Source organism: Orcinus orca, chromosome 15 (assembly GCF_937001465.1).
Source record: "Orcinus orca chromosome 15, mOrcOrc1.1, whole genome shotgun sequence".
In the NCBI taxonomy this organism is placed as follows: domain Eukaryota; kingdom Metazoa; phylum Chordata; class Mammalia; order Artiodactyla; family Delphinidae; genus Orcinus; species Orcinus orca.
Genome location: NC_064573.1, coordinates 81,087,912 through 81,111,962, shown reverse-complemented (window position 1 = coordinate 81,111,962; position 24,051 = coordinate 81,087,912). Strand labels below are relative to the sequence as shown.

Below are 24,051 nucleotides of genomic sequence, written 5' to 3'. Positions count from 1 at the left end.
CCAAAGCACTAACTGATCATGGATGCTCAGAGGCGAGCTGAGGAAGGACACGAGCCTGCATCCCTGCAGCGAGCACAAATGAGCAGTGTCTTCTCTGGGCCACACATTCACCTGGCATGACTCCAACTGCCTGCTGGGCTCTTTAAAAACTGCTCCATCAAATGATGCTGCCCAAGCTTTGATTCTCATACTGAAAGATACTTTAACAGTAACCTTTTGCCCACTTTAAATTGCAGTTATCAGATGTTCTAAGCTCCTAAACTATTGTACACTCTATGTTTTTACACATTAAGACAGAACTTTCCATTTATGTCAAATTCCCATTTTGTACCACCTTTGGCTAATTTTATTTTGATGAGAATTTGGGGTTAGCTGTGACACCCCCCACTACCTTCACCTCCAAAAACATCACATATTAAACAAGGGGGAGAGGGTGGGTAGTCTCCCAGCACCCGAGCCCAGGGAATGAGCCCCCTGCTGACCCCACAATAGAATGCTGAAACCAGACACCGACCTCAGTGCCCCTGACAGAGATAGGCAGACTCAGTCTAAAATCTGGCCAAAGACTCTCCCCAGGAATTTACCAATCAAAAATGCGAATGGATGAACCAGCTCAGTATTACCTGAGGTTCCCAATCCTCCCAGCTCCCTTTCCTCCCAATCCTTTCCCTGGGAAAAAGAGAGTCTATTTATGGCAAATAATTCTAGAGCTGAATCAATGCACTGTAAATAAGAGACCAAAAAAAAGAATCTATAAAGGGCTTCCATTCTGACCAACCCAACATCATTACTGTACAAAAAACAGTTTTATTAATTACCCCAACTGTGCCTCTGTTCATGCTCTAAGTCACACTTGTTTCTCAGATTCGGCCCAGGCTCATAGGCAAGTTACCAGATTAGCAAATAGGAAAACTGTTCTGCAAAACAGCAACTGTCAGCTTAAGGCATTACTAACATTGCAGAAAGAAGCAAGGTTACTAGGGAAGTTTGGACAACCCAGGATAATGATTTCTGGGACAGGAAACCCTCTCTGAAAGGGCCAGTCCATGCTGCTGCTGGGAGATGACACTCTTGCTCTGGGGAACAGGTCGCTCCTTTAAACCCATCCACAACATCACAGACAAAAGACTTTCTATTCCTCGAGCTTTCAGATTTAGAAGTTAGTTCTATAAAAAGCACTCTGTCCCAGAAGCCCCGACACGTCCACGGGCCTCTGAGTGCTCACTTGGTCCTCCCTGACTGGAGCAGAGGAGGATGGAGATATATGGAAGGTTGGTCAGGCTCAGTTTTTAAAAATGAAGTCACTACTAGAAATACGGAGCAAGGGGCAGAGACCCCTGCTGCAATCACATGCTGAATCATTGTCCTCCCAGAGAGCGGGCTCCTACAGGTTCCTTCAGTCCATGGAAGTGCTCAGAGCGGGGCAGGCCAGTGTGGCCACGGAGCTGTGCCTGCCTCACTGCATGCCGAACCACTGCTCCTGGTCAGCCCACTGGGCCGCCTCACTGTCGCTGCCCTCCAGGTCCCCTTCTTCCCCACTCCCTTCCATGTCGTCCACATCCTCCTCCTGAGTGGCATCCGTGGGACTCTCCTCCTTCTCCATCTTCTGCATCCCCTCTAGAGACTTCTGGTCATTGGGGTCCAAACTAGGGGACAACAAAACAAAGGAGAGGCCTGAATCTCTGCCTTGCTTCTTGCTGGCTGATGCGTCATCTCTCCCTGGCACAGCAGTGAAATGACCACCCAGTCACAGAGAAACTGCTAATGCCTGGCCTCTCCAAACAACTCCAGTTCCATAGGGAAGATCGAGGGAGTCCACCACTAGAAGTGAAAAAAGGCATCTTGTCCTAAGTTTTAGAATTCTCAATTTGAGTTTTCTCCATTTATTTCTTAAACCTTTTCACACTTAATACCCCTAGCATTCTGCTAGAGGAAGATACTAGATAACACAAATGAAAAAGCAGCAAACAACCATTAACAGAAAAATTCAAATATAATTTAACAGTATTAGGTTTTTAAGTTACAAGTTTACAAAAAATACTTATTTTTCTGTGAGTAAAACTGTTCCATATTCTTATGATATAATTAAACATATCAGCACTTCAGTAGTCAACCAAAATCATCATGCTTACCATGGAACAGATTTGTCAACTCCTAGATTAGACCCCAGGACCCAAAGCTACCCAACCTGGGCATTTGACTGTAGCAGCTAAGAGTATTGTGCATGCCAAAACCCTCAAAGTTCAGAGGGTCCAGAACATTTATTTACTTGGTTCCTAAGCAATCTCTCCTCTTGCCTTTGTGACCATCACTGAGGCCAGCCGGTGTCCAATCTCTAGCAAATTCCGCTTCTATATTTTATTTTCACATTTGCTTCTGGGTTTCCAAAAAGCAAATGAAACCCATGTTGGAATCCTGTTCCTACTTATATAACTGTAGATTGACTGTAACATCTCCTATTCTCTGAAACCTTCCATACAGCTCTCACCCACACGCAGCACTCCCCACCCTCTGCACTCCCACCCTGCCTTCTAGAGACTGCTTTGAAAGCACTTAGCACATGGTATCTATCAGTCTGCACGTCTGAGACTGAGAGCTCCCGGAATCACAGCATCCCCAGTGTTTACTGAGATGCCAGGCACATGAGTGGTGCTTAACTGCTGAACAAGTAAATAGATGTGATCAGACTCGATTAAAGACAGGCCTCCACCATAACTTTATAGACACACAGACGACCCTCAAAGAAATCACTTCTGTATTAAGCAGTAAGAATACCACTATTTATTTAGTATTTACTATATACCAGGCACAGTGCTAAGAGCTTTACACGGAATAATCATTTAATCCTCGTTTAATCATTTAATACCTAATAAGGTAGATATAGACAAGGAAATCTGTTAGTAACTTGCCCAAGATAACAGGTGGTAAAGGTAGTATTCTTCAGAGCTTAAGTTCTTAACTACTACAGTAGGTAGAAACATGGGAAAGTACTTACAATACGTTGATTGAAAAAGCAGAATATAAAATATATACTACGTATAACCCTATAAAAATACGTATATGTGTTGGCAAGGCCAGGAAGATGATCTACACAAATGAAAACAGATGTTATAGTGGTGTGGCTGGTTATGAGTGAAACAGTTCTTTAATGTTAATATCAGTTAAGGAAAAGACTTTAGAAGTCATAAATTTACAAACAACTCTATCATTACTATTATTACTGTTTTCAACCATGGGCACAAAGTGTGTGTGTTTCCAGAACTCCTGTTACATTGTTCCCTGCTTCCTCTACCCCTCAATGACCTTCCCCCCATGGGAGGCTAAGTGCCTACCTTAGTGCTATACTATACTGGTCCATTGCTTCCTGATACTCATTGACAGCTACAAGGAAATCTCCTAGGATCCGATGCAGGACACAGTCACTCTGATTAGCTAGTGCGTTCCGCAGCAAAGCAATTCCATCTTCATATTTCTGTTCTCTGCCTGAAAAGAAAAAGACTCTCATTTTCCTACTTACACAACATTTCGAAATATATTCCCATCGCAAGTCATATACACAAAACCACAACAATGATCACAATCCAACATCTATTTATAGGTGTCAAGAGAACAGTGGTGTGGCAGGAAGTGAGAACAAGGTCGTTTGAATTCTTATTCCATTAGGAACTCTGCAGTTTGAGTTCTGATTTTTAAAAACTTACTCACGACCAAAGTTCATATAAAAAGCCAAAATGGATTTTATTTGCTAAACTACCCTAAACTCAGTTCATCATAAATCAGGACTTAAAAAACCAAGTCTAAAAGGGAAGTCATAAGATGGGTCAAAACAGTTCAAATTGGTTAAAACCAGTTATATTCGGCCCAAATTAGTTCAGGACAAAGTGAGCTGAATAGGTACTAACCAAGTACACCTGGTTTGAGCCACTCCACAAAAGTCATTCTAAGCCAATTACATTTGGTTGTGCTAAATATAAACCAATTCACATGGGCTCAGACCTAGTGCAAAAGCACACACCCAGGGCTTCCCTGGTGGCGCAGTCGTTGAGGGTCCGCCTGCCGATGCGGGGGACATGGGTTCGTGCCCCGGTCCGGGAGGATCCCACATGCCGCGGAGCGGCTGGGCCCGTGAGCCGTGGCCGCCGAGGCTGCGCGTCCAGAGCCTGTGCTCCGTAACGGGAGAGGCCACAACAGTGAGAGGCCCGCATACCGCAAAAAAAAAAAAAAAAAAAAGCACACACCCGTTTGGTCATCTGTAACCAACTGGGACTAGGGAATCCAACTGAGATCAGGTTTTACACAATTAACTACGAACAGGGAAGTAAACAAGATACACTTACTAAGCAGTTCCGCTTTTTTCACCACAGCCTTAATGTAGTCCGGCCTTTGAGTCAGGGCTTTATCTAATAGAGTTTTGGCTTTCTCCTGTGTCACTGGGTCTTCAAGACAAACGGTGGCTAAAAGGGTAAGGGTCTGTGCATTTGCTCCTAGAGTTTTGTAAACATTGTTAGCCATTACCATTGCTTCACGAATACTGTTGGAGGCTAAGTAACATTCGATGAGACCTGAAAAAATATAACACAAAGTTCAACCACATTACCATTCCAAGCCATGCTTCCATCTGACAGCCTTCCAAATTACAAACCTTCAAAGTTTAAAACAAAGGGCAGGCCAAGGGAAAAGTCTGATGGTGAGATCAGACTGAAAGGTATGTTGATGGAACAGCTAAGAGGTGCTCTTCCCCAGAGCACTTGACGGACGTGGAAAAAGCCTGTAGCGCAAAGGCACCTTCAGTTAGTGAAGGAAACAAACATGCACAAGTAAACCAAAGCATGTAGGCAGCCCAGCTGCAAGTCAGAGGAACGAATGTGACACTAACTAATGTGACATTAACATACTGTGAAAGAGGTTTCCAACAAAACCCAAGGTTTTGCTGCCTCTTAACAAACTGTTAATTTCCAGCTGTGCTCAGTCACCTTTAGTCCTACATTTAAGGGGGAGGGCTCCTACAGTCCACAGCGAATGTCCAGCTCTAAAAACTAAAGGACCTAGGGAGCAACCTCAGGAGAAAGGAAGACCTTCTCATTTGAAACATAAACGTTATCTCAAGAAGCATTTGCTGAGGGTTTCCCTAAACTGGATGGAAAGGGCTTAATCAGATGGATCAAATACACTGAGATCGGCAGCTCCTGCCTCTTTCCATACCCACAGCAAGATGCTCCACGGGGACATTTCAAGTACAGTCAACTCTCAACTGTTCATGCCAAGAAATCAAAGAGAACAGAGGAGGTACTTTTTAGTCCAAAGCACTCATCAAAACAGAAAAACAGCTTAAACCCCAAACCCACACACTCCCTGGCAGATTTTCTCTGTATACTCCTCCACCCTAGTGGCATTTATAATATATGTGCACATTCTACCACACACTATGGTTACTTAACCAGAAATTACCTAACTCTTAAGGGTAACGTGGTGGATTCAGAATATGGTGGTTGGCTGTAACTACCTACTGAATAGTTTTACTTTCCTGCTAAAGCCCCACTGGAAATTCAGAGGGAAATGTGAAGAATGCACTTCACTGATCCAGAGCCCCCACCAGTAAAGAAAGCTTGGTTGGCGGCTGCAAGAACCACCAGAAGGCATAACCAAGTCACCCTGATCCAAATTTCCAAATTGTGGCTTGAAGGCATCCCATAAAGCCTCACTGGCCAACTGGGGAACAACTCTAACTATCCTGTGTCCAACCACTCACTGTGGTAATGCAGTTAGCTGCATTCCTAGGCTCTTGTGAAACAGGCACACAGCAGACAGGAGTTAGCGTGATAAAAGCAGCTGGGAGGCTAGGGAAGCTACAGTTTCAGGATCAAGAATTTAATCTGAAACCAAAAGCTTGGTTTGTTGCAGTTTCTTAAGAACAAATCCACAACAGGCATAGTTCTCTGGCTATCTAAGCAGATTTGTTCTTTACACCAACTTCCAAATTTTATTTCTCAAATTTGAACTCATCTTCCTGTTAAGAGCAAATCACTCCTAGACTCCTGGGTTTATTTTTAAATTCTTATAAAAATATGCTTTGGAGGAACTGCATCTTGTAAGATCTATTTTAACGTCTCCGACTGAGTCACCAAATGCTGCTGAAGCTGGCATAGCTTTGAACTCCTAGGGGCAGTTCACACGAACTTAAAATAGTACATAACAAAGTTTGACCCTGATCATGCCTACTCCAGAGGTCACAATGAACTGACCAGTTCCCACAACCAACACTGTCATATGGATACTGAGTTACCCTATGAGTAATATTTCTGGCCCAAGGTAAGACAATTGTAAAAAAGAATAAAGACAGGGACTTCCCTGGTGGTCCAGTGGTTAAGACTCTGCGCTCCCAATGCAGGCCCGGGTTCGATCCCTGGTCAGGGAACCAGATCCCACATATGCTGCAACTAAATAAAGATCCCACACCCGGCAACTAAGACCTGGCACAGCCAAATACATAAATAAATATTTTAAAAAAGAAGAAAAAAAAAACCAATAAAGACGTACCAAGCAATCCAGCACAGTGCCAGCACAGAGAAACTCACGTTAATGAGTGGGCCACGTTTGAGAAACAAAACATGACAAAAAAAACCAACCCAACTATACCCTAACCAAAAATCAGAAACAAAAAATGAAGAAACTGGATTTAAAGTATGGAGTGAAAAGTCCGGCCATAAATGAATTTATAATGCCTAATGCAGTGGTTCCCAAATATGTCTGCACAATGGCATTACCTGTGATCTTAAAAGAGTACTGATGCCTATATCCCAACAGCAAATATTCTGACTTAAACAGTACTGGAGTGACCTAGCATCAGGATTTTTCAAAGTTCCCCCAGAGGACTCCAATGTACAACAAACTTTGGAAACTGCTGGCCCAACAAAACCTTCCATCTGAGTGCTGTCGCCACATCTACAGATCCACACCATTCATCTATATTTTTTATCTTACCTTCATAACAATCTAAGCGACAAGGTGCAAGACGTATAGCTTCCCGAAAGTGGATTATTGCTTCTTGGACTCTGCCCATGTTTCTGAGTGCTGCTCCCTTAAGTAGCAAAGCTTGAACACTATTACTGTTCAGCTGAATGGCCTTGGCTCCTAAATAGAGGGCTCGGGAGTAGCGTTTGCTATAGAAGCTATGACACCTGGAGGAAAAAACAACCAAAAGTTATCTGAGATAAGACCATAAAGAAACTTCTTCAAAAAGGAAAATCAGAGAAAAGGCCCTCTACGTGATCCTTACTACAAACCCCTTACAACTTTAGCCTAAGATATTAGTGAAAAAACAGAACAACAAGAATCTACTGAATATTTATTTTTAAGGGAGAAATCTTGATACGGAAGGGAAAAATTACAAAAAAGAACCTGATGGGGACTTCCCTGGTGGTCCAGTGGTTAAGAATCAGCCTTCCAACGCAGGGGACGTGGGTTCAATCCCTGGTTGGGGAACTAAGATCCCACATACCACGGGACAACTAAGCCTGCATGCTCTAGAGCCCGTGCACCGCAACTACTGAGCCCACAGGCTGCAACTAGAGAAGCTCACACACTGCAACGAAGAGCCCATGAGCTGCAACTAAGACCCGACACAGCCAAATAATAATAAAATTAAAAAAAAAAAGAACCTGACAATCTGGGTATGTTATCAGGTCAGAGACATTCAGAGAATTTGTAAAGCCAGGTTAATAACAGCAGCACAGTTCCTGGCCTGCTCACTGATGGCTGCCCGTGTTCAGGTGCAGTGCTGAGCATGATACATTCACTATCTCAGTAAACACCTACCCCATAAAGCAGGGGTATTATCCTCATTTTCCAAATGAGAAAACAGACTCAGAGAAGTAAATGATGTATCCAAAGTCACAGGCAGACCATGATTTGAATCCAAGTCTTGATTATCCCTTAAACCAAAGCTTTCAAATCTATATTCTATTGAGGAGGAACCACAATTTCCTAAAGAATCTACTAAAACTGGGGAGAAAAGGGAGTGCATAAACATACCCAGAGACCACCCAGGGTTCCGCATGTTGATCAGAAATATTGAAAAGGCGGCAGCCAAGGTTCTCCACATCCTCCAGCCGCCCTTCTCGTGCCAGGAGGTAGCCATATACATCCATTCCTACAAAGGAAGAGGCTCATTAAAGCAGCAGGCATCTTTTCTGAAGGAGGTGTAACCTTCATCAGAGTCCACACTGAGGCCCCAGCTCCAGCAAGGTCTGAGCCCTCTCCACCATCGTGAGCTCCTCCCACCAGCATTCCCAGTTTCCTACAGAATGACTATTAAAAAGACAAAACAGGGTTTCCCTGGTGGCACAGTGGTTGAGAGTCCGCCTGCCGATGCAGGGGACACGGGTTCGTGCCCTGGTCCAAGAAGATCCCACATGCCGAGGAGCGGCTGGGCCCGTGAGCCATGGCCGCTGAGCCTGTGCGTCCGGAGCCTGTGCTCCGCAACAGGAGAGGCCACAACAGTGAGAGGCCCGCGTACCGCAAAAAAAAAAGACAAAACACATCCAAAAGTAAAAAAAAAAAAAAAAAGAGTAGAAGGACCTACCTCACAATTTGAAAGCCTGTTATTTTCAGGAACTATTTGTCCCTATATCCTGTGGTGTGATAATACAGCTATCCTAACACATAACCAGAAAAGGCCCAAAAAAGGCATCAAATTAACTTCTCTCTTCCAACAGGTCTAGACACAGTCAGGAGTACACACTTAATATGACGGTCTCAGAAAAAGTTAGCCTATTCTAGAAAAAGCATCTAGTTCCTTCTGGAGTCTACTTCATTTAAGATCATCCCCCAGCCCCACCCCCCCCCCTTATTTTCGCTCATGTTCTATTAAAAAAAAGCCCCAAGCTCGCTGTCACCCATCTCTTACCACCATTCCCCTCCATTCCTTAATATTCCTTCAGATTCCAAAGAAAATGCCTCTCAAACCAAGATTACTGCAGCTCTCCCTGCTGGCCCCTGGACTCGGGTCTGAGCTTCTAACTCCAAGATGCTGACTCTACTGCCGGGCTACTACTTCTAAAACATCATTTTCATCATGGGCACAGGCAATTTGAAGAAGAGGAATAACAATGGGCAGGAGGGGACCTTGGGCAAACAAATTCATCTTTCTGGATCTGTTTCCCCATCTACATGCTTGTGAAGTTCCCCTCCCTGCTCTGTCAACTCTACAAAACTGGGATTTCCCTGGTGGCACAGTGGTTAAGAATCCGCCTGCCAATGCAGGGGACACAGGTTCGAGCCCTGGTCCGGGAAGATGCCACATGCCATGGAGCAACTAAGCCCATGTGCCGCAACTACTGAGCCTGTGTGCCACAACTACTGAAGCCTGCATGCCTAGAGCCCGTACTCCACAAAGAGAAGCCACCGCAATGAGAAGCCTGTGCACCACAACGAACAGTAGCCCCTGCTCGCCACAACTAGAGAAAGCCTGTGAACAGCAACGAAGACTCAATGCGACCAAAAATAAATCAATAAATAAATTTATTAAAAGAAAAAAAAAGAGTCTACAAAACTGTTTATTGTCACAAGGCCATGTTTTTCTGATGACCTTTTTGGGGCCTTTACAAGCAGACTTCAGCCTATCTATCCAACCTTATTTCCTACTATTCCTGCACACATTACCCTTCACTCACTGCCACTCACCCAACAGCCATCCTTTGGAAGTCCCTGTGGCTTACCTCCTTCAGCAGCAATCTTCTTTTAAATCAATGATTTTTTTGTTGTTCACTTCTAATTACTTCCTTTAACCACCTGATCACTTTCTTAGTATCTGTTCACTTACTCCTTTTTAACTACATTTAAGGACACAGTAAAGCTAAATTCCCTAAAAGGATATACGGTCCTGGGGATGCCATCCAAATTCTCAGTCAGGCACATCATAAATCTGTAAATCATAAGGAAGGGCTATGATCCCTCCCCAAACAAAGAAAGCTAAATAATGATCTGTGGGGTGATGACACTTAAATTCAAGCAAAAACAACTGCTCAAAATGGAATTACCCAAGTATCAGAGACACTGTCAAGGCCTAAAAAAAAAAAAAAAAAAAAAAGGTAAAAGGCTACTCTAATCAATTTTATAAAATATTTTTTTACAAAAAACTGTATCAGAAGATCATGTTACATCTTCTCCCTATCTTCTGATTTGCCCCTCTACAGACCTCCATCCCGCCCCAAGAATTACTTACCTTTTATCAGATAAGGATCCAACATCTGTGCCTGTTCAAACTTGAGGACAGAGTTTTTATTGTCTCCAGCTCTGAAGTACAGATCTGCCAAGCTTCCCAGTAGGTCCACGTTATCTCTCAATAAGGACTTTTTCTCTAGTGAACTTTAAGATATTAAACAATGAACCTTAAAGTCTATTGTAAATCCTCTTAGTTGTTGAATCTGGGTGATGGGTATATGGGCACTATTTTCTTTTATGTATGTACAAGATTTTTCACAAGGAAAGACTAAAAAAAAAGTGTAACTAGATTTTCTTATTCTGAACTTTTAACTTAAAGTTATACAAGACTGGATAGTAAATACACAGAATAAAGCAGAAATCTCTCTCATTACCTAGAAACTTTCTGGTTGCAGTTTTTCAGAGGATAACATATACTATACGGTGTTAAATGTAATGTCATTCAAAGTGACAGCTACTTATTATTCAACCAAATGACTTTGCCTAACACAAACCCCACTCTTGTCCTTGGACTTTACCTGACTAGAAAGAAAAATCCCAGTCCTGAGGCAACCCAGGTCAGATGCTGCAATAATCTATGCTTCTGGGGCATCCAAAAAGATGTTCTTCCAGGTTCAAGTATGACACACTAAGGCCGTCTGTTTTGCAAGGGTTACTACTTTTGCAAGTACAGAGCTAAACTTGGTCCAAGTTTACATTTAACAGAGACTATTACATCTGGGACCATTCAGTACATTAACAGACTAGCAAAGCCTAGGGACAATTGGCTGTAATACCAACAGATAAGCATCCATTTTTCTGTTTTGCTAATTTATATACATAAAACCCCCATATAAGGGCCCCAAGGATACTGAATCAACTTTGTGGCTCTCACCAGATGGTATTGATTGCTCTCGAGTTGTCACCAACGTGCACAAAAGCATACGCTTTGATCCACACAGAAAGCCAATCTAAGTTAGGCAAGGTCTGGATCACGTTCATCGTCATTGATGCCACCTCTGCACCTTTTACAGAAAGGGACAGCAAACCTAATCCAACAAAAAGTAGGAGAAAGAAGGTGAGGCATAGCATCCTTCTTCTACAATGCAAAAAGCAATAGGTTACCCTTTCCCTAGGTTATAAGGCAACCCTTTCCCTATTCTAAGCAAGATGGACATGACAGAACAACTACAGTATTTCTTGATCAGTGAAAGAATACACGGCAATAGTAACCTATTGACTCACTCTCTGGAGCTGAAGCATGGTCAACTTTAAAAAAAATAAACTTATTCTAATGTACAGCCAAGATTATCTTAGAGAGTAAACACTCCATGAAAACAGGGAGAATGACCTGTACCTAGAATGGCATCAAGGGCTAATGGGCACTGCCTCAGCACTTCCTTATAGCTGGTGACTGAAGGTCGCTCCTGACCAGCCTTCTTGTACAGGTTTGCCAGCATCATGTTTATCTGTAATGAAAAGAAAGGACAATAAGGTAAGTATATATTTAAAAACAAAATCTCACCATCAATAAGTCCTGATTTTTATTATCAGCTATTCTACTTTTTACTGGAAAATCTACCCAAAGCTGTGTGGAAATAAAGCCCAACCCCATTCTTCAAACCAAAGAGGAAATTACTACTTTGTTTTTCCTATGTCCTCCCATTTCCCCCCAAATTCTTCTCACTTACCCAGCCAAAAGGTCCAAAAATACTGGACCAAAGATGCTGCCTCTGGAAATGGAAGTAACCTTCATTTGAGAAATGTTACAGAATTCTAATTACCTTGATTTTTAAGACAGAAGATGAACTACCCTAAAAATGCTTGTTTACATATTTTATTTTTTAAGTTTATATATTCTAAATGCAATTAATATCACAGCATGAGAAAGTGAGGAATTCTTAACACAGCTAATTAAAAAAGATCAGATGAATTTTCCCCAAAAAGGAAATGACAGATACAGAATAAAACACTTCGCTTCTCTCTGACAATTGGTCTAGCAGCTAGACTCTAGCCTTTCTAATGCTTAAAGCTTTGACCCACAGGTACTGTCTGATTGATCAAAGTAATGCTACAAAAATCAAACTCTAACTGACCTCTAGAGGTGATGATGATCCTGAGATCAGCTACACTATTTAAATCTAGTGAATGCATTTTTAGCACAATTCAAATATGTAACTCAGAAAAGCTCTAGTTAAGGGAAAAAAAAAGAAAAAGAAAAAGAAAAACCCTTCCTAAAAATGCAACAGGGAAAATTTGAGAATACCTGAAAGTTCCAAAGAATATAGAAGTTACAGGGAAGGGATAAATATTCTTAATAGTACAAAGACAAAAACACAATTTTCCAATTTAAAATTAATAGGTATTAAATAGAACACATTGTTTGCCAGATCATTACCCTAAGGAAGCAGTCAACATGAGGGCACAAGAGAAAAAAAAGCCAATCCCCAATCTCCTCAATTATCTGTAGCTTGGTATGCCAGACACTTACTAAAAATTACTATGAAGATAAAGAACATCAACATCTGTTCCAATTATGAACTCATAGTATATAAAAATCTAGTACGCCATTAATCCATACTGAATCAAACAATGAAATAATGGATACTGGAAATAAAACTTTTTTTTTTCATTCAGATGGTCTTTTAATCGGCTTCATGAAGCCAAAGAAAACTGCTTGTAAGAATTCCTTCACCCCTTCAGATACAACATTGACGGGACATGTGTACGTCTTCCGGCAAAAAAGGACAATATAAATACACATTTTCAAGAACCTCTCGGGGATGTCTGCAAATCTACTGTGGGTCCCACAGGACAGGTGGACGCCCAGGCCAGGGCAGCCCGGGTACTCTGCTGCCACCTGCACGGTTCTACCACGCTACACTCAGAAACATGACACCGAGTTGGAAAAAAGCTACAACTTGCTCAGCTTCGGACAAAGAGCAGATTCAGAGTCTGTTCAATCTCAAAGAGAAGTGACTCGGGGCACCCAACTTTACGGGGCCGACCCCAATGAAAAGAAAAAGAAAAAAAGCAACACAACCGAAAACAAAAAACAAAACTCTCACAACCCCTGGTGATTTTCTGGAAAAAACCTCTTGGCTCACAGTAAAATGGTAAAAGTAAAACTGGAAGTGCTCTTCAAAACGTTTTTAAGACTCTTAAAAATGGAAAGCGCTTCCTTAAAAAGCAAAGTGTAGTAACAAGGCCATCTGGGGGCCAGAAGCAGTCAGGCTGTGTTTGACAAGATCAGAACCAGTAAGACTACAAAAGTGGGTACAAGGACGTGTGATCACTACACATTAACGATTCAGCGGAGCTCCCAAAATTTTTAAATATACGGCCACTGGAAGGACGATCTCGAGCAGGAAGGATTTTTACTCGTTGTGTGTAGCATAACTGTTGCAGCTGTCTCTGTAGGATCCGCCCGAGCTCTGGTCACCGCAGCTGCCACCCTGACTCCAGCTGCTGTAGTAGTCTCTGGAGCCTCCATAGCCCCCACTCCTGGACTCGAACCAGCTCCCCCTGTAGCCGCGGTCCCCTCCTCCTCTGGAGAACCCACGGCCCCGGCCTCAGCCCCCGCGGAAAAAGCCCTGGCCCCCAGCAGAGCCAACTCGGTACCCGCGGGATTGGTTACCAGACGACTTGCCAGCCTGGTCGACCCAGATCTGCCCCCCATCCACAGACTTCCCGTTCATGGCCATCATGGCGTCCTTGGCATCGTTGATGTTCTCAAAGGTGACAAACCCAAAGCCCCTCAATCGCTGGGTCTCCCTGTCTTTCACGACCACCACTTCTGAGATCTGTCCATATTTTGAGAAGACCTGCTCCAGTGACTGCTCGTTGGTGTCAAAACTCAGCCCTCCGACGAAAAGATTGCCTTCATGTGATGCCATGGCAGCCAATGAGTCGGGAGGTCCCTGGCACAGGCAGGAAGATGGCACGGCACAACGGCCCGAGCTACTAACGTGCAAAGTGACTCAAAACTATTTTTTATTTGGCCTCAGATTTTCCATTTTAGGCTATGTTGAAATGCAAAAAAAGGTACTTAAAGGAAAACTCCAGTACTGGTGTCAATACTTGAAAAAAATAAAAGAATTAAATTTAATATCCTTTCTTGACTGCTTATTATTAGCAAACTACGACGGACGGACCATCTGTCTCAACAAATATTAAAATTCCCTTTAAACTACCTGACACTTTGAAAGAGTGAGTTTTGAGTACTACCTAGTAGGAAAGTCAATTCTTTTTAAAACAGATCCTTACTTGTGGGCATCATTAAAGCCACATTCTACCAGTAATAAACACAAGCAGTCATCGTGTTCTAAAAACTGAGTGAGAAATTGTTTGTTGGTATGTTTCTCTTAAAAGTTGAAGATTTTCCAAGATATAATAATTTCACACTGGAATTTTCCTTTAAAATTGTGAAAGAATGTGTGGTGGTGTTTACCATACATTAACAAACATTTATTTTGACTCACTTCCTTGTTCTTTACACAGACTGAGAAGCCAGTTAACTCCCTAACAGACAAGAAAGAAAAACTGTAAATATTCTAGGTTTATGTGTGAGGCACACATCTTTGCTTGCTCCTGGCTACAACAGCTCTACAGAATGAAGAACGAAAGATATGTACTCCTAACATATGTGGACTCCTCTGGTCTCTCCTGAAATGATGGCTGTAAACACCAAAGTGCTGGATACAAAGCTCAGCTTCTTTGCCATTACTCATTTTAAAAAATGTCCCTGAACTCCCTCAAGTCATCAAGGAAGAAATTACGGTACATTTCCAATAAGATAAGGAACAGGTACCATGCAAAGTTTATAATCAAAACAGCATTTTCCAAAAGAAGACACTCTTTACATATACAAAAAAATTATTCTTGGAGTAACACTTTCATAGCGTACCAGAACATAATTTAGTATAGAGCGCCCAGCTTACTATGAGACAAGTTAATCTATAATATACTTACAAATGTTTTTAATAACAGCTATCACCATAAAATATACTGAGGAAATAGCTTACTTTTGAAAATTCAGAAAATATTAAATAAATCCTCAACATGAGGAGATGCTTCAACATGTTCTCATAAAGTTTGATTATTTACTTTTAAAACTCAGTAACACCTGGGTGAAAAAACACTAACTAAATACACCAGGTCCCTACTGGTTATGATTCCTTTTCTTTTAAGGGCAGGAAGATGTACATAGACATCATACCTGTAAAATTCCTTATTGTTAAGCACACACTGCACAGAACAGTTTTTCAATGAAATGAGGACGGTAGGTGACATGAGAGTATGAAGAATATTAAATACTGATGTGAATTTACTCCTAAGAGCTAAGATTTTCATTGTTTTTCTAAACTGGACTTCAAAAAAACCTGTAATCAGAGATGCCCAATATAATACTCCTTATGGAATAGTACTTTTAAAAAGTATTCTCACATACATGAACTTAACTTATACCAGAGAAAGTACCATTATCCTCAGTAAGGAAAAAAAAAGGAAAGCCAGATTTTTAACTTGTGCCAAGTTCACACTGCACACAGCCTGAATGCCCTAAACTCAGACAAGACACCAGAACTTTTGATTTCAGTTGAAGGTGTTCTATACATTATAATATGTTGACAAATCAAACGTACAAAAGGATCTTGTAGTCTTAATTCTGAAAATGAAAGGAACACACACTATCAAATGTGTATACCTATAGAATGCAAAAAATGAGGTTCTAAAAAGTATTATTGCCACCTGGAAGTATACTGCAAATCATATTTCCTACAATAAGAAACACCAAAAAATAAACATATGTAATATTATTCTCCAGCTACCACTTTCATTAGCTGAATTTTCACGGTCTCATAAGAAAGTCACTCCTCCATCTCTCTAAACAGGGAGAACAGGTGAACAAAGTGGCAATTAGAGACAAGGATAAAATGTTCAGATGGAATCCCTGAAAACATGGCAGAAGAGGGTTGGAAGGACTGGGGAAGAGAAAAATATGTAACAAGTTGTTAATTCAACTTACTTTGGGAGTTCTTTGTCTTGAAGGGATCCCATCAAGAATAGCAATGGCATCTTTATCTTGTTTTAGCATTGTATAACATTCAGCCATTTTGTACTTTACTTCAATTTCAGATGGAAGACACTTAAGAGGAAATGAAAAGATCTCTTCAAAATATTACTTCAACAGTACAGCAGTTCTTCAAATTGTTAAACATAAGTACCATATGACCTAGCAATTCTGCTTTTATGTATACAGCCAAGAGAACTGAAAACATGTCCACACAAAACCTGTATACAAATGTTCATAGCAGCATTAATAATAGACAAAAAGTGGAAACAAGGCTTCCCTGGTGGCGCAGTGGTTAAGAATCCACCTGTCAATGCTGGGGACAGGGGTTCGAGCCCTGGACCAGGAAGATTCCACATGCTGCAGAGCAACTAAGCCTGTGCGCCACAACTACTGAGCCTGCACTCGAGTCCACGAGCCACAAGTACTGAGCCCATGCGCCTAGAGCCCAGGCTCTGCAAGAAGAGAAGCCAGGGCAACAAGAAGCCCACACACCACAACGAAGAGTAGCCCCCGCTCACCGCAACTAGAGAAAGCCCACGTGCGGCAAGGAAGACCCAACACAGCCAAATAAAAATTAATTAATTATTTATTTTAAAAAGCGGAAGCAACTCAAATGCCCATCAACTAATGAACAGTTAAAATATGGCATATCCATACAATGGAATATTATTCTGCAATAAAAAGGAATAAAGAACTGATTCTTTATTCCATGCTGTAACATGGATCACCCTTGAAACCATTATGCTAAGTAAAGGAAGCCAGCCACAAAAGGCCACATATTGCACAATTCCATTCATATAAAATGTCCAGAATAGGTAAACCCACAGAGGCAGAAAGGTCAGTGATTCCCAGGGACTGGGGAGATAAAGGGCAGAAGGTTTCTCTAGGGTGATGAAAATATTCTGGAATTAAGACAGTACTGATGGTTGTACAATTCTGTGAATACACTAAAACCCACTGAATTATGAATTTTATGTTGTGAATTGTATGTCAATTTTTTAAAAGACTCTTTAAAGATTAAATGTATTTGATTCACATGGAAGGTTCAGCATGGTGCTAAGCATACAGAGCGCTCAAAAACAGTTAACTACTGGCCTTCCCTGGTGGCGTGGTGGTTAAGAATCTGCCTGCCAATACAGGGGACACGGGTTCGAGCCCTGGACCAGGAAGATTCCACATGCTGCAGAGCAACTAAGCCCGCGAGCCACAACTACTGAGCCTGCAAGCCACAACTACTGAAGCCCGCGTGCCTAGACCCGTGCTCTGCAACAAGAGAAGCCACCACAATGAGAAGCCTGCTCACCGTAACAAAGAATAGCCCCCACTCACTGCAACTAGAGAAAGCCTGCGCACAGCAACTAAGACCCAACAAAGCCATAAATAAATAAATTTTAAAAAAGGAGTTAACTATTTCTATGAATGAGTCTGTGTGGATAATACACATGACTTCCATTCAGTGTCAGAAAACAGAATTCCTGGCAATCAGCTCTTTAATAACAAAAACAAAGGTTCTGGGCTTCCCTGGTGCCCCAGTGGTTAAGAATCCGCCTGCCAATGCAGGGGACACGGATTCGAACCCTGATCCGGGAAGATCCCACATGCCGTGGAGCAACTAAGCCCATGCGCCACAACTACTGAGCCTTTGCTCTGGAGCCCGCGAGCCACAACTTCTGAAGCCTGTGCACCTGGAGCCCGAGGAGAAGCCCGCGCACCGCAACAAAGAGTAGCCCCTGCTCACTGCAACTAGAGAAAGCCCGCGCACAGCAACGAAGACCCAACGCTGCCAAAAATAAATAAAAATTAAATAAATTTAAAAAAAAAAAGCTTCGTTTTAAAACAAAAACAAAGGTTCTACATAAAAAGAAACAAGAGGAAGATGTACAGGCTTTAAAAAAAAAGCAATGATGTTACTTTGTATCTTTTTTTAATGTGGAAAAATACAGAACACAACTCGTAATTTCACTTCCAGTTCATTCTACTGACACTCCTCTTAAATAAGTTGCATGTGTAATTTAAATTTAAAGACAGATTCAAACTGAAAAGTCAAAGTTCCCCTCTCCCTGAAGCTTCCCATTAAATGTATTTCCTTCACGCACACAGAAAATTTTTCATGTATATTAACCATATATATTTTAGGCATACACCAAGATATACTTATATAACTATAAACTATCCCCTTTAGGGAATTCCCTGGAGGTTCAGTGGTTAGAACAACGTGTTTTCACTGCCCAGGGCCAGGGAGGGCCCGTGTTCAATCCCTGGTCCCGCAAGCCGTGCGGTGTGGCCAAAAAATAAAAATAAAATAAATAAACTATCCCCTTTAAACAAAAAGAGTAGTGAACACACTGCTTCAAACCTTATTTTCTTTACTAATATACACAGTGTTTTCCACATCAGCACATACACCTCTATATTTCATTTCTTCAATATTTCCATCATATTCCATCCTAGGGCTATATTATAATTTAACTAGATCCTACTGATAAACACTTTTGCTTCCAGTTTCTTACCATTATAAACAATACTACAATAAGCAGCCTTAGTTATATATCCTTGTAAACGTTTTGTGAATCTACTATTAGGATTAATTTCTAGCAATGGGATGACTGTCGAATGGTGAAATTATAATTTTTTACCCTTCATTTATTTAATTATCAAGCAACCAAAACTAGTAGGAATTCATAAGATTATTTTATATAAATTTCCCCAGGTGCTCACTATCCTAAAAACTGAGTTACAGTTTAAGAGTGTACTTTCATTAAAATTATTAAAAACACTTTAGATTTTGAGTTCTGTTTGTATAAAAGGGAGGAACAGGGACTTCCCTGGCGGTCCAGTGGTTAAGACTCCGCGCTTCTAACACAGGGGGTGCAGGTTCAATCCCTGGTTGGGAAACTAAGCCAAAAAATAAATAAATAATAAAATAAAAGGAAGGAACAATGAAAGGCTTTGGTTAGAGCCTAGATAATTCCATTTAATTTTTAAACTAATTAATTTAAAATTTAATTCTATTTTTAGATTCATCCATAGAGTCAACTTTGCTTCTAGCCCTTAGTGCTTGGTTGGATGCATTCTTGCATCTAAGTGGTTTTTCATCTTTGTTTCTCCAGTCAGCTCCCCTTTAAAATTACTTTTTATTTTACTTCTTCTACATCTAATCAGCAATCTTTCAAATTCCTTCAGCGTCTCTTGCTCTCAAAACAACCCAACCAACCAAAACCACATCACACATCTACTTCCAATTACCTGACTTTGTGGAGTGGATGCAGAATTTCCAGTTGAAGGTCTCACTTTTGAAGTTTTACTTAAGGCTTTCTTCTGCTGTAAAGCCATAGTATACTTACTCACAGCATTCCGATATTCCTTATCGTGAAAGAGAGAATCTGCATGATACACCAAAAGCTGGTACTTCTGAGATGGGGAGAATAACTCACTAGAAAACAAAGAAAGTATACCCCCTACATGGGTTGTTTTGAAATGTAAGAAAGAACGCTCTCCTTAGTGTCTACATAAGCCTAATACACCTTATGTTGACAGTTTACAAAAAAGTAAATTTACCTTAAGTGCTACTCCCCCAAAAAAGAGGCAAGAGTCATACTTCATGTCAATATGGTCAACACATGTAGAAAATTGCCTTAAATTGTTCTCTTTAGTATAAAAACAATCGATACATCTAAATCAAATTCAGTAATACAGAGATATACAAAGAGAAATGTAATACAGTTGACCCCTGAACAAACCAGGTTTGAATTACAAGGGTCCACCTATATGTATAGATTTTTTCCAATAGCACACACTACAGTACTACACCACTCTTGGTTGAATCCATGTATGCAGAACTGCAGATATGGAGGAAATGCATATATAAAGGGCCAACTATAACTTATACGTGGATTTTTGACTGTGGGGAAGGTTGGCACCCCCTCCCCTCCCCTGAAAGTTGTTCAAGGGTCAACTGTGTATCTTTTCCTCCCCTTCTTTAACCCAAGCCCTCTTAATTGAAGAGTCTGATATATATCCATAACTCTCATATTAACATCAATTTTTAGGGTAATACAGACAAAAGAGAGCAATCATGACTTAACTAATATTACTAAGTATTACCAAAGAAGGGTTAAAGAACCTGGAAAAGAGAAACTCACCACTCTGAATCATTTTTAGCTAAGTGCTGAACAAAAAGAGGTTTGGAGGGTACTTAAAACTCTTCAAATACTGAAGAAAATGGGAATACTAAAATACCGAAGTATGGGAATAGACTAGGATAAGCCAGTGGGACAGAGTGGAACAGAATGAGAGAGGATTAGCCTTATTTGATGAAAGGTTTTTTTTTTTTTTACATACAGAAGTAAACTTCACTAACAAGAATTTTTACTTCCTTGAGTCTCAGGGGTTTAAGGACAGCGTAACAGAACCAATACATTTCAGAACCTTTTCTTTAACCTTGAATATTGCTCACAAGTGTTATAAGTGCCTAGGACTGGCCACCAATCTTAATGGGAAACTCGTATTTTTAATCTCCAATCCCATCCTTCCCCCATTTAGAGTTTACATTTTTTCATTGACAGGGAAAACCTACAGCCACTTAAAATGAAAGAACAGTCAGAGTCAAAGAACTCTGGAGACAGTTAACTGCTCAGTAAATGAAGGATACTCAAGAATAGGTACCATAGATTAGTAGGTGCCAGGGGCTGCGGCAAGTGGAATTGGTGAGTGACTACTAATACATTTGGGGTTTCTTTTGGAGGTAATGCAAATGCTTTGGAACAGACAATGGTGACAGTTGTACAACTCTGTGAATGTACTTAAAACCACAGAAATGGGGGCTTCCCTGGTGGTGCAGTGGTTGAGAGTCTGCCTGCTGATGCAGGAGACACGGGTTCATGCCCCGGTCCAGGAAGATTCCACATGCCGCGGAGCGGCTAGGCCCGTGAGCCACGGCCGCTGAGCCTGTGCTCTGCAACGGGAGAGGCCACAACAGTGAGAGGCCCACATACCGCAAAAACAAAACAAAACAAAACAAAGCAAAAAACAAGAAATGTATTCTTTAAAAGGGTGAATCTGATGGTATGTAAATTTTATCTTAGTAAAAAAATAATTTTAAAAAAAGGATAGGTAGGCGAAACACTGGATATAAAGTTACAAAGGAAAGTCAAGGACTGAAAGGTACAGTCCAGATAGCTGAGATCTCTTCCAACTCTGAGATTCTATATATTTAGTGAAAAATAAGATGTGAAAGAAAATAGTTGATTTGATAGAAATACTACACTCAGAGAAAGGATTCAGATGTTTATATATTGTAACATACATGCCTACTTATGCATGCCTAAGTTATCTCTGAAATGATACATGAAAAACTGTTAAGTTGTTGTCTGTGGAGAAGGGAAATAGTGGAGTGAGGGTCAGACACTTATCTGCATACCCCTTCAGTACTGTTTGATTTTTTTTTATGGTGTGTATTGGCAATTAAGAAATATTAAAATATAAATGATAAAGGTCAGAATTTAAACACCTCCTGAAGCTAGGAAGGAAACTGCCAGTTTAGCCTAAAATAAAGAACGGGCCAAGTCTAATCAAAGGACCAAACTCCTTCTAACTATCCTGTAACATCTTCAAGAACCAAGAATAATGACTAACTGGTGCATAAATTCCCAATGGTAGACACTGTATGCTTTGACAAATCACTCAGAACCAGGTGAAAGGCTCCAGAATAAACAAAGAAGGCCTACAGAGACCAGGGCTCCTCACTGTCAACACTAAGTGGATGGTGGTAAAATGATGGGTCTCCCATAGTGAGGTCCAAAAGCACTAATGGAAATTAAATAGGTAGGAACAGCTGCAACACCCTTAAGTGGCCCAGACAGCTTCCAGAGCAGGCCAAATGCAAATGGGCCCACCCTCAGTAGAAGATTACAATGCCATTTAGACGCAGTAGACTGTGGTGGGTCAGAATGGAGACTTTAGAGTCAGAAGGACCAAAATTCAGACATTGCGGCTCTTCCACTTACTAGATGTGTGAACTTGAACATGGTATTTCACCTTCCTGAGGTTGCACGTATTTCCTTAGCACCTTCAATAAACGTTTGAGTGCGTACTGCACACAGGCACTGTGCTGATTTCATTAGGTGTTAAGTGATGAAGAACATAGATCTTAAAAGTTCCCATCACAGGAAAAACATTTTTCTGTAACTATGTGAGGTGACAGATGTTAGCCAAACTTACTATGATGATCATTTCACAATACAGACAAATATCGAATCATTAAGTTGTACACCTGAGACTAGTATGTCAATTATATCTTGGTTAAAAAAAAAAAAGTGATGTAGAATATAAAACAGGGCAAAGGGATAGAATGGTGAGGGTAAGGGACAATTCTGGTGGCCAGACAAGAGTTCTCTAGGAGGGAGACTGTCATACAGAGTGAAGTAAGTCAGAAAGAGATAAATATCGTATATTAACGCATATATGTGGAACCTAGAAAAATGGTACAGATGAACCGGTTTGCAGGGCAGAAAGTGAGACACAGAAGTAGAGAACAAACGTATGGACGCCAAGGGGGGAAAGTGACGGGGTGTAGGATGAATTAGGAGATTGGGATTGACATATATACACCAATACGTATGATATAGATAACTAATAAGAATCTGCTGTATAAAAAAATGAAATTTTTTAAAAAAAGAGTTCTCTAGGAGGGATATCTGAGCTGAAACCTAAATGAGGAGGCAGCTCTGAGGCGAGGACTCTAAGCAGACCCGCAAATGCAAAACCCCTGAGTTGAGAACGAGCTTGGTGTGTTCAAGTAACAGAAAGAATAGCCAGGGAAGCTGGAGCACAGACAGAGTGAGAGAGAGATGTCTGGCCTTGTAGGCCGTGGGAAGGAATTTTAATTTAACCAAAAGGGAGAAATTTAAGCACAGGGGCGACATGCACTCAAGGCTGGAAATAGCCCTGTGCTTCATCCGCAATAAGACTCCATAAGCGGCAGCTTTGGAAACGTGAAAAGGGCAATGCGAGTCCTTCAAAAGGTGCCACTCTCACCCATCAAGGAAGTCTCCCGTTTTCAGGTGTTTGCAGGGACGAGAAAGTAAATAAACCCTACTGACACACCCAGGGAAAAAATCAATCTCAAATGCAGGACAGGGGTCTAAAACCAGGCGATTGGGCTTCTTTGAGCCTCGTTGAGCGAGAAAACGTTCTTCGGGAAGGAGCTGGGAAGGGATGAGTCAGCCCAGCGATGTGACAGTCGCTATGCCGGGCGACAAGTTCCTTAGGAAAACCTCTGCTCCCAACTTTCGGGAAACCCTAGCCAAGGTGGTCCTCAGAGACCCCGCCTTCCGTTTCTCGAAGCAGCCGCTCGCCGCATCCCCCGCAGGGAGCGCATCCCAGAGCCCGGCACAACGCGGGGACCCAGAGAACTCAACTTCGTTCCTCAGTCGGCTCCGCCCGACGAGGCCCTCGCTGACCTCGGAACCTCAGCTGGGGCCCGCAGCCGCTCCTTCCCGCCAATCCCCAGGTCCCCTCAGCCCCCGTTCCCAAACCGGCGCCGCTTTCTCCTCAGCCCCAGGCCGCTCCCCGCCTCAACTCACGGGTTGTTATTACTCATTGTAAGTAACAAGCTGCTGAGGAGCCGCACGTTGGAGTGCAGCCCCGCTGCCGCCATGTCTCGCAAGTGGTCTATCACATTCATTCTGCCCAGCAAGGCCGCCGCGGCACCAGCGCGAAGAGAAGGTTGCAGCTCCTTCTGGAAGACTCCAAGATGGCCGCCTCGCCAGGGTCCATCG

General features: G+C 41.8%; 2 protein-coding genes across 4 annotated transcripts; both read right to left on the bottom strand.

Annotated features, from left to right (window-relative positions):
• Positions 1-787: 787 nt before the first annotated feature.
• Positions 788-24,051, bottom strand: ANAPC7 (anaphase promoting complex subunit 7). 3 transcript variants are annotated; one of them, XM_012535521.3, is made up of 11 exons: positions 23,857-24,048; positions 19,520-19,706; positions 16,226-16,345; positions 11,558-11,669; positions 11,096-11,249; positions 10,223-10,365; positions 8,032-8,149; positions 6,982-7,178; positions 4,338-4,562; positions 3,333-3,483; positions 788-1,646 (listed from the first exon to the last, which is right to left on the bottom strand). In XM_012535521.3, the coding sequence occupies exons 1-11, from the start codon at positions 23,955-23,957 to the stop codon at positions 1,457-1,459; spliced, it is 1,698 nt and encodes a 565-aa protein (XP_012390975.3). In that variant the 5' UTR covers positions 23,958-24,048; the 3' UTR covers positions 788-1,456. The 3 variants fall into 3 exon arrangements, with proteins under 3 accessions (XP_012390975.3, XP_049554413.1, XP_049554412.1); XM_049698456.1 differs by having other exon boundaries at positions 19,520-19,731; positions 23,857-24,001; XM_049698455.1 differs by having other exon boundaries at positions 1,566-1,821; positions 23,857-24,051.
• Positions 12,821-15,041, bottom strand: LOC117203998 (cold-inducible RNA-binding protein-like). Its single transcript, XM_049698460.1, has one exon. It carries the CDS (start codon positions 14,094-14,096, stop codon positions 13,773-13,775), a length of 324 nt encoding a protein of 107 aa, XP_049554417.1. The 5' UTR covers positions 14,097-15,041; the 3' UTR covers positions 12,821-13,772.